Raw genomic sequence first — 10,368 nt, forward strand, 5'->3', positions numbered from 1 at the left:
AGTCCCCGTGGCCCAGGCTGGTGGCTCTGCAGGCTACAGAGAAATGTCAGACCATCCTTAGCCGTGGAATGGGGAGCAGGAGGGGTACGGATGTAATGTTCCTTTTGGAATCTGGCATCATAACAGTTGAGGGCAGGGATGGAGGATGAGTCAACCTGTCAAAACGTATTTTTGAGTCTTTGTTCTTGATGTAGAATGCGGTAAGCACGTTGGTGATTGTGAAAGAAGCAAGCAGTGAAGTTAGGGAGGCAGAAATAACCCATGAGAAGCAGAGACCAGCGAGAACTCAGAGCCCCTGGGGTGAGAAGTGACCTGTGCAGAGGAAGCAACCTTCAAGGGGGTGTGGCGAGATAGCAGGGCCGGGGGAGGGAGTGGCGGGGGGCTCACCCCCCTGAAAAATGCGACTTTACCTTTCCTCCCTAGTTTGGATTTGGGGTCAGAGTGTTCATTTTATGCAGGTTCAGAGAAAAGAGTCTGTCGGGTCAAGGAGAGGACTTTGCAGTGAAGGCTCAGAAATTCTTTTCAGGTTCAATGTAGACAGTTCTTAGGTTTGGGCATCTGTTTCTTAGCTTCACAGAGTTTCCTCCACAGGACTCTGGGAAGGAAAGCAGAGCTCCTTGGGAGAAAATGTTTTAAGGGGGAGGTCCACGTGTTGGTAACAGGCCCCCACCTCTGCTGCCCCTTCCCCTCGTCCTCATCCTCCCCCTGTCTCTCGTGCCTTCTAGGTTGGACTTGGCCCAGTCTCTGGGACTCACTCAACTGCAGGTGAAGACCTGGTACCAGAACCGCAGGATGAAATGGAAAAAAATGGTAAGAAGGAGAGTAAGTCCTAACCACAGGCCCATCATGATGGGAAAAATTCTTACTACAGGGCTGGTGAAGAAGGCAGGAAGGACCCTTTGGGGAGTTGAACTCCAGAGATTGGAAGGCCTTTTATGATGCTGGCTGGGAGGGAGGCCGTTTGAACAAAAGGATAAGCAATTCTTTCTGACTCGGATTTCCTGACCAGAAGGATATTCTTTTTCACAGTTTCATTGGAAATAAAAGAAAAAGAAAGGCTCCAGGCTTGTCAGTTGCTGCTTTTAACCCCACCTGCTAGCCTTTTCAAAGAACTTCCTTCCCACTCCCACCAATAGCTAAGAATAGAAGTCAGTCCTCTGTATTTTTAGAGGACATGCAGGGTGCACCTGCTCTTGTAGCTGTGTGTCTTCTGACACAGGGATTCTCGACTCCAGTGGGCATCAGAGGAACCTGGGTGGCAGGTATGAATGCAGAACTCAAGGCCCTTCCTAAGATTCTGCTTTGCTAGCCCAGGGCGTGTTAACTAGCACCCAGGTTCCTCTGATGCACATGGTATAGTGACTCTGGTTTCCCAAATACCACTCTAGTGCCTTACAGATGAGCCGTTCCCTATTTAGTTTTTAAATGAACTTATATAGCAATAGAAGGGGGAAACGTGGAAGCAGTGACAGATTTTATTTTCTTGGGCTCCAAAATCACTGTGGACAGTGGCTATAGCCATGAAATTAAAAGACGCTTGCTCCTTGGAAGAAAGCTATGGAAAACCTAGACAGCATATTAAAAAACAGAGATAACACTTTGTTGATAAAAGTCAAAGCTATGGTTTTTTCAGTAGTCATGTACGGATATAAGAGCTGAACCATAAAGAAGGTAGAGCGCCGAAGAACTGATGCTTTAGAATTGTGGTATTGGAGAAGACTCTTGAAAGTCCCTTGAACTGCAAGGGGATCAAACCAGTCAGTCCTAAAGGAAATCAGTCTTGAATATTCACTGGAAGGACTGATGCTGAAGCTGAAACTCCAGTACTTTGGCCACCTGATGTGAAGAGTCGGCTCTTTGGGAAAGACCCTGATGCTGGGAAAGACTGAAGGCAAACGGAGAAAGGGCAGCTGAAGATGAGATAGTTACATAGCATCACCGACTCAATGGATATGCATTTGATCAAACTCTGTGAGATGCTGAAGGAAAGAGAAGCCTGGCATGCTGCAGTCCTTGGGGTTGCACAAAGTTGGACACAACTTAGTGACTGAACAACAACAACAAATTAGTGTAAACATCTCTTTAAAAAAGAAACATCTCTACATTTTAAGGAACTCATTTCATAATGGTTTAGCCCGCTCTCTTTTTCTTATTAAAAAAAAAAAAGCAACAGTTAAATCCAGATTTTTCAAAGCAGTTGTCTCACTTCCAGTTTTGAAAACTCCAAGGGTCAAAGTCAAAGCCCAGAGAAAATAGGAGGGTTGAGAAGAGAGTGGGAAGAAACCTTTGACCCAGGCCTTTCCATGTTCTCGCTGGGTTTCTGGGCCCCTCTCCTGTCCTGTGGACCGAACATCTTGGGCCTGCCTGCATGATGTCCTATTTGCTAAGCTATCTGGTCACAAGCCTTGGTGTCTCAAGGGCTGGTGTATGAATTTTCTACAATGACCAAATAACTAAGACCCCCTTCCCCTGCACCAGCCACCTAGTTTTCAGAAACAAAAAAAGTTAATAGGCACTTTTTGATAATGGGTAATAGATTTTGAGTTTTCTCCATTTTGTGTTTTTATCCAATGTATCTATTTTGTTCTCTGAAAACTTTGGTTCTTGCTATTGCCTGCTAATAGGCTTCCAGATGGCGCTAGTGGTATAGAACCAGCCTGCCAGTGCAGCAGACATAAGAGATGTAGGTTTGATCCCAGGGTCAGGAAGATACCCTGGAGGAGGAAATGGAAACCAAGTCCAGTATTCTTGCCTGGAAAATTCCATGGACAGAGGAGCCTGATGGGCTGCGGTTCATGGGGTCGCAAAGAGTCAGACATGACTGAGCGCCCACAAGCAAGAGGCTGGAGGAGAAGTGAAATATTGGGACAGCTTGCAGGGAGAAGTTGAAATGGAAAGATAAGATTCAATTAAACGTGTTGCTTCTCCACAACTTCTAGAATGCTCAGACACCCATGGAGCCTTTCAGGGGACTGATCTCTAAGGGAACCAGATCTGGGACCTGGAAACACTGGGCTGTGTTTCCAGGCGTGCCCCTCCCTGGTTGGCTTTGGGCAAGTCTCTTCTCTGCTTTCTGTGCAAGTTCCACCACCCACCTCCTTCCCCGTCCCATCATCGTCATCAAAATTGATGTCTCCTGAGTGGCAGAGGCATTGTTTGAGTTGGTTATCAGCGATCTTTTCGTGAGTCACACGATGGAGGCACTGACAGCCCGCTGGCTCTGCCAGCACCGCCCAGTGCCCGTGGGGAACACATGTGCCCCTGCCGCTGACGTCAGCTGTTTTCCACCAGCCTCTGCGCTGCTGGCACAGCCGCAGGCCGCGTGTTGATGGTTATCAGTGTCATAGAAAACAAAATGGAAGTAACTGCACAGATTTAAATCTCCAAGCAGTCCACAAGTCAGCTGAATGCAGGCCCCTTCCGGAAATTCGAGTCCACTTCATTTCACCTTATGAGCAGTTACTTTTCACCAGGCAGTAGAGATGTGGCTATAAGACACCAGTTGTTGTTGTTCAGTTGCTAAGTTGTGTCCTACTCTTTGCGACCCTGTGGACTGCAGCACACCAGGCTTCCCTGTCCTTCAGTATCTCCCGTAGTTTGCTCAAATTCATGCCCATTGTGTTGGTGATACCATTCAACCATCTCATCCTCTGTTGCCCCCTTCTGTTGCCTCCTACCCTCAATCTTTCCCAGCATTAAGGTCTTTTCCAATGAGTAAGATACCAGGCCATCCATTAAAAAAAATTCAAAAAAGGTACTCAGTCAGTGGGGGTAGCTGACCTGTAAGTCACTCATTATTCAGATTGATCAGGGCAACAGTGGAAGGAAATAAAAGGTTCAGCATCAGTAGGAGAAGGGAGGGCTTCCTGGAAGAGGTGCCATCTAAGTTGGGTTTAATGGATGAATAGACACCTGCCAGATGAAGTTGAAAGGGCGTCACAGGCTGAAGGAAGGAGCAGAAGCATGTAGGGGCACTGCAAGGACCTCAGAACAGCTGGAGTCAAGAGCAGAACAAGTAGCTCAGGCGTGGGTCACGTTCTGACTCTCCCAAAACAGCGAGGCATTGTTGGGATCCTGATTGCTTCATAGTTTCCCCTGGTAAAACTTTCAAGGCTGTCTCCTCAAGGACTGGGGAAGAAAAGAATAATTGAGCAATAAAGATGTCTCAAGGCAAGTAACCTCAGTGGAACTGGAAAAAGATTAGCATTCGCTTCTCAGAGTTACTCGCATGCTGCCAGAACCGAGATAGCATCTCTGACTAGTTTTTACCAGTCAGCGTGTAGAAGCTTTAGCAGGTTGGGTAAATGTGGTCTCCCACATTCGGTGGGATGCTCACCCTCCCTTCTGTGTCTGCTTGGCTTGGGTTCCAGTGGGGTCCAGTGGGCTTCGTAGTGGGCCAGAAGTCCCTCATCATTCAGGGGTACTTTTCATCTCCAAAGTAGGGTTCTGTTCTGTGAGAGGGTCCAAATGGTTGGTATCTTCCTCTCCCAGGCACAGAACTGGGTGGGCCACATACCACGCACAGCGGTCATCTTGTGCACTGGAAGTCTCCAGCTGGTCAACAATTCTGTGAAACTGCTACCTGTTTCTACCTATGTAATTGTGGGCAAGCGCCTGTTTCCTCATCAGTAAATGTCTGATGTCCACCTTACAGGGATGCAGATGAGGTCAGTGAGCCAATCTGAGCCAGTCCCTGTAGGACTTAGAACGGTGTCTGCCCCATAGGATACAGTCAGGAAGTGTTAGCTGCTGTTTGTCTCGGTGTTTTTGTTTTTGTTTTTTTTTTAAATTTCTTTACCCGTCCACAAAATTCATGTCTCTGGAAAATCTAAACTTTTGGTGGCCAGGAGAGATAATCTGAAAATGAATTCTGCAAGCTTCTGGGATGCTGGTTAAGACAGTCAGGTGTTTTTCTGCATCCTCCCCACTTTCAAGCCTTCCCCAGTCTGTTGGTGCTTTAGCATTCAGGCTTGAGTTGAGTGGAACATCCCATCTTCTGGCAGAAAATCTGCTTAACAGTGAGCTGGGGAAATATCTGTGCTGGAGATGGTGAACGCCTCAGTTTCAGAGAAATAGCATCAGGTACATGGCTCTCCGGACTTCCTTGGTGGCTCCATGGTAAAGAATTCACCTGCCAATGCAAGAGATGCAGGTTCGATCCTTGGTTCAGGAATATCCCCTGGAGAAGGAAATGGCAACCCACACCAGTATTCTTGCCTGGGAAATCCCATGGACAGAGGCGCCTGGTGGGTTGCAATCCATGGGGTTGCAAAGAGTCAGACACGACTGAAGAAACTGACCAACAACATGGCTCTCATCATTCCCATAGAGCTGCAGGTAGAGAGAGGGAGCAAAGAGGCAGTGGGTTCATGAGTCCATGGTCTAGGATCTCTTGGGAGGTTAGGAGGTCGGTAAGATAAATGTGGTAGAAATATCAGTTGAACCCTTCCCTTGTACATTACGTGCAATGAAATACTAATATGAGTGTTAGATTCAGACAATTGAGGTTTTGTGTTCAAATCCCAGCTCTGCCTTGGGTTGCTTTTTCACAATGACAAACCACTTCTGCCTGAAAAGTGAGGGAGGTAGAAGGTTCCTCTCTGCACTGACAGCTGGGCCCTCCCGTCAATGTGCCCATCACCCGCCCACCTGTGCAGGTTGAGAAGGAAGGTCCTGACATCCCCAGCAGGAGGGCACGGGAGAATCTAGTTTTAGAGTTTGGAGGAAGGCTGCCAGCGGGCCAGGTTAATAAAAGTAGGTGGTGTGCTGGGTGTTTTTACCAGAGGCATGTGACCTCACGTGCAACCGATTGCCTGGCCTCTCTGGATGAAGGAAAGTAAATTGGCTCCAGAGATGCCTAGGGAGGAGGGGTCCTGAGAGAAGGGCTGCAGAGTGCATGTGAGTGTGTAGTCCTAGCGTGGGGTGGTTGCGAGACAATTGCATGTCTCAGGTGTGCTGGGAGGCAGGGGCCAGAGGTCAGGTGCAGAAAGCAGCCAAGAGTGTAGTTATATCCTAATTATTGCTTGTGCTGGAATGTTTTATTCCATTTAGAAAATGGTCTGATTGTTTTGATTTTTTTTTTCTTCATGCTGTAGGAAAACGGCCAGGTGGGGTCTAGCCAAGCTGTGTGGGTGGTGTTCCCTAATTGCTGGGCTGGACTTTCTTTTGCCAATTAGGTGGCTTCCTTAGACCTGCTCTTTTATAACTTGATTACTACATGGGGCAACTCGATTTTGTATAACCTCTTTCATACCGAGTGGAGCTGCTTTCAACATGTCAATTTCATCTTGGCACGTTTGGGTGCTTTCAACAGCCTGTGTTCACATTGAAACAAAAATCAGAAAAGGAATATGAAAAGGAATATAGAGATGTCTTTTCCCCAGAGATTGATTCTGTCAGCATCTCTATCTTTTTAGAAGTCCCCTTCACATCTCTGTGTTAGCTGTTTAGGTTGAAAGTACAGTGGCTGAGTAGATGCCCAGCTAAATGGAGGTGTTTAGTGCAAATTTATGGTTTTCCTTATACCGTAAGCAAAAGTTAACTCAAAAAGAATCATAAGCCTAACTGTAAACATTAAAACTGTGAAACTCCTATGGCTGATTCATGATGAGGTTTGACAGAAAACAACAAAATTCTGTAAAGCAATTATCCTTCAATTAAAAAATAGATTAAAAAAAGTTATGAAACTCAGAGGGAGGGGACATATATATACCTGTTGCTGATTTATGCTGATATATGGCAGAAACAACACAATATTCTAAAGCAATTTTCCTCCAATTAAATTTAAATATTAAAAAAGGAAAAAGGAACTATGAAATCCTTAGAAGAAAATATTTTCTTTTAGAGTAAATGCTTATGACCCTGGGTTAGGCAAAACCTTTTTAGATAAGATACCAAAAGCACAAGCAATAGCAACAAAATTGGACTTCATGAAAACTAAAAACTTTTGTTCTGTTGAAGGACATCATCAACAAAGTGAAAAGGTAGGACTTCACTTCTTATTTTCCAGGGGTTAAGAATCTGCCATGCAGCGTAGGGGATATGGGTTCAATCCTTAGTCAGGGAACTAAGATCCCACATGCCAAGGAGCAATGCAGCCAATAAATAAATAAACATTTTTAGAAAGGACGTGAAAAGGCAACACAGAACTAGAGAATATATTTGTAAATCTTCTACCGGATAAGGGGCTTTCATCCAACTATTAGTATTAATAGAGAACTTATAACTCAGTAATTAAAAAAGACAACCCCATTTTTAAATAGACAAAGGATTTGAATAGACACTTATGCAAGGAAAATATACAACTGGCCCATAAACACATGAGAAGATGCTCAACTTAAGTAATTATCAGGGATGTACAAATCAAAACCACAGTGAAATACAACTTTACAACTGTTAGGATGGCTGGAATCAAAAAGACAGGTAATGACAAGTATTGGGACTTCCCTCTGGTCCAGTGGTTAAGATTTAACCTTCCAATGCAAGGAGTGCAGGTTCCATCCCTGGCTGGAGAACTAAAATCCTACATGCCTTGAGGCCAAACCAAAACAAAACATAAAACAAAAGCAATATTGTAACAAATTCAATGGAGACTTAAAAAATGGTCCACATCAAAACAGCCCTTAAAAAAATGAGTTTTGCAGAGGATGTGGAGCACTGGAGCCCTCACATACTGCTGATTGGAATGTAACATGGTGCTCCTGCTTTAAGGGAACAGTCTGGAAATTCCTCAGTCTTGGACTTCCCCTGTGGTTCAGATGGTAAAGAATCTGCCAGCAATGCGGGAGACCCAGTTTCTATCCCTGGGTCTGGAAGATTCCCTGGAGAAGGGAATGGCAACCCACTCCAGTATTCTTGCCTGGAGAATCCCAAGGACAGAGGAGCTGCTGGGCTACTGTCCATAGGATTGCAAACAGCTGGACACAGCTAAAGTGACTTACCACACACGTGTGCATTGCTGTTTTATAGAATAGGAAACTGAGTCCCAGAGTCTTCAAAGGACTGTCCCAAAAACAAAGTAGACAAGGGACACAGTTGGTATTTAATCTAGTTATTCTACTTTCAAAATAAGAATACACTCTCTCCTATGCGTTACTGCTTCTTCAAACAACATAAAACTGTATGTTTCATGATATCTCCTTTTCTGATTACAAAAATACTTATACATGATCATTATTGAAAAATTAAAAAATACATAAAAAAAGAAAAAGAATTGAAATTATCCTTGATCTGGAGACTACAAGAAGGGTAGTGTGTAGCTGTCTAGCCACCAAATTAAATTATGCTGGTTTAGAACCCATTTTCACAAAAAATGTATTAATATTTCCCATGTTATTATATGTTCTCCTATATAACGATTATAATGGTTGTTAAGTTTTCTCTCTTTGCCGTATACTATAATTATGGACTCCGTTATATGGTGGAAACTTTAGAGTATGTTTTTTTTGCTGTTTGTTGTCAATTTTGTGATGAACATTTTTGCACATCAATCATTGTCCCAATCTTTGATGACTTCCTTAGGCTAAATTGTTAGAAGTAGAATTTCTGTGTCAAACATTATGCACATTTTTTAAAGACTTTTAATTTGCATCCCCAGGTTGTCTTTTGAAAAAGCTGTACCAATTACACCTTTACACAGACATATGAGTGTATTTTCCTGTTTGTGACAAATAATGTTTTTTTTCTTTTAACTTATCAACTTGCTGTCACATTCATATTTTAATTTTCATTTATTTCCCTATTTTTGAAGTTGGATTTTTAATGTATTTATGATCATTGTATTTAATAGAAATGATATTGACTAAAAGTGCATCGAACCTTTCATGAATGAAGCTGTCTTTGTAGACTGCAGGTGACTCATGGAGAATATTTTTTGCCAAACTTTGCAACTTCACTGCTGGGAAGGAATGATTTAGAGCAGGGGTTCCCAACCTCTGGGGTCTAATGCTTGATGATCTGAAGTGAAGCTGATGCAATAAAAATAGAAATAAAGTACACAATAAAATGTAATGTGCTTTTATCATCCTGAAACCCTCCCCTCCCCAGTCTGTGGAAAAACCATCTTCCACAAAACCAATCCCTGGTGCCAAAATGTTGGAGACCACTGGTTTAGAGGTGGGGGAGTGGGAAAGTGGAGGGAAGAAGTTATTTTTTAGATTTGATCTCGTTTGTCTCCAACGTAGGTTCTTAAAGGTGGACAGGAAGCACCCACAAAACCCAAAGGTCGTCCCAAGAAGAACTCCATCCCCACATCAGAAGAGATCGAAGCTGAAGAGAAGCTGAACAGCCAGGTTCAGAGCCAGGAGCTCCGGGAGCCCTCCCAGGGCCTGGAGGGGCTCTGTGATACACAGGAACCAAAGGCACGCGGTGTCCCCGTGGAGGTGGCCGAGTCCCCAGGCCAGGCCCAGGAGTTGCCAGTAGCCTCTCCGGAACCCCCACCATCAAGCTAAAATAAAACTCTTGGTGGGGGGGAAGGGGGAGACTGGGAAGAAGGGAAAGAGAGAGGGCAGGGAGACCAGGGAGAAGAAAGCTGCCGAGAGCCCAAGACCTGGGGGAGAAGACCACGGCCGGCTCCCTCCCTCCTGCCCGTGGCTCTCAGCTCCAGCTTTTGAGGAAGACTTGCTCACCTTGGCCTGCTCTTCCTGAAAGGCTGCCTAAGCCACACAAGCCCCGACTAAGGGACACAGTGCCTTGGAACTGCCGGCCCCAGTGGGGGTGACGCCGTGGAGCTCTCCGGGTCCAAGCTCCCCCTGGCATGATGGGGGACACTGCGACCAGCCTCGGAGCAGCTAGCCATCAAAGCAGAGAGAGATGGAGGAGTGGGCAGCATGCCCAGGTTCCTTGCTGACTCAGCACTTATTTCTGTAGTTTTAAAAGAGAATTTAATGTTTTTGATTGTTGTTTTTTTTGGGGGGGAGGGGTGGTCGGTGAGGGCAGGCAGATAAGAGTTGGGGGAAGGGAGTTTTGAGTTAATAGAATAAAGTTTGTTTGTTTGAAGACATGTGTGCCTTTATGCCCATTATATGGTAGTCAGGTGACCCAGGAACTGATAAACCTTGTTTTTCTCGCTTCATTCAGTTGCCATCCCTGAAGCTGCAATGCAGATATGTTAAGATAACTTTTATTTTTTAATTAAAAATAAATCTTTCAAAAAGGATGGGGTGTGTTGTTTCTTCCAGGGAGTGTATTTAGATATTCTTGAATACATCCTATGGAAAGAGGGTGGTGCTAGTAATAAAGAACCCACCTGCCAGTGCAGGAGACACAAGAGACTTGGGTTCGATCCCAGGTCTGGGAAGATCCCACATGCCAAGGGACAGCTCAGCCCGTGTGTCACAACTGCGGAGCCTGAGCTCCCTAGAGCCCGTG

At 45.0% G+C, this 10,368-nt stretch overlaps 1 protein-coding gene across 1 annotated transcript in view; it reads left to right on the forward strand.

The window, feature by feature from the left end:
- Window positions 1–10,156, forward strand: part of BARX2 (BARX homeobox 2) — a 75,644-nt gene extending 65,488 nt beyond the window's left edge. The window contains exons 3-4 of the mRNA XM_020887672.2: window positions 726–810; window positions 9,183–10,156. Of these exons, the coding sequence (XP_020743331.1) occupies window positions 726–810; window positions 9,183–9,449 (352 nt within the window). The 3' untranslated portion in view covers window positions 9,450–10,156. The remainder of the gene's footprint in view (window positions 1–725; window positions 811–9,182) is intronic.
- The last annotated feature ends 212 nt before the right edge of the window (window positions 10,157–10,368 follow it).

The sequence above is a fragment of the Odocoileus virginianus genome, chromosome 28 (assembly GCF_023699985.2).
Source record: "Odocoileus virginianus isolate 20LAN1187 ecotype Illinois chromosome 28, Ovbor_1.2, whole genome shotgun sequence".
NCBI classification, from domain to species: domain Eukaryota; kingdom Metazoa; phylum Chordata; class Mammalia; order Artiodactyla; family Cervidae; genus Odocoileus; species Odocoileus virginianus.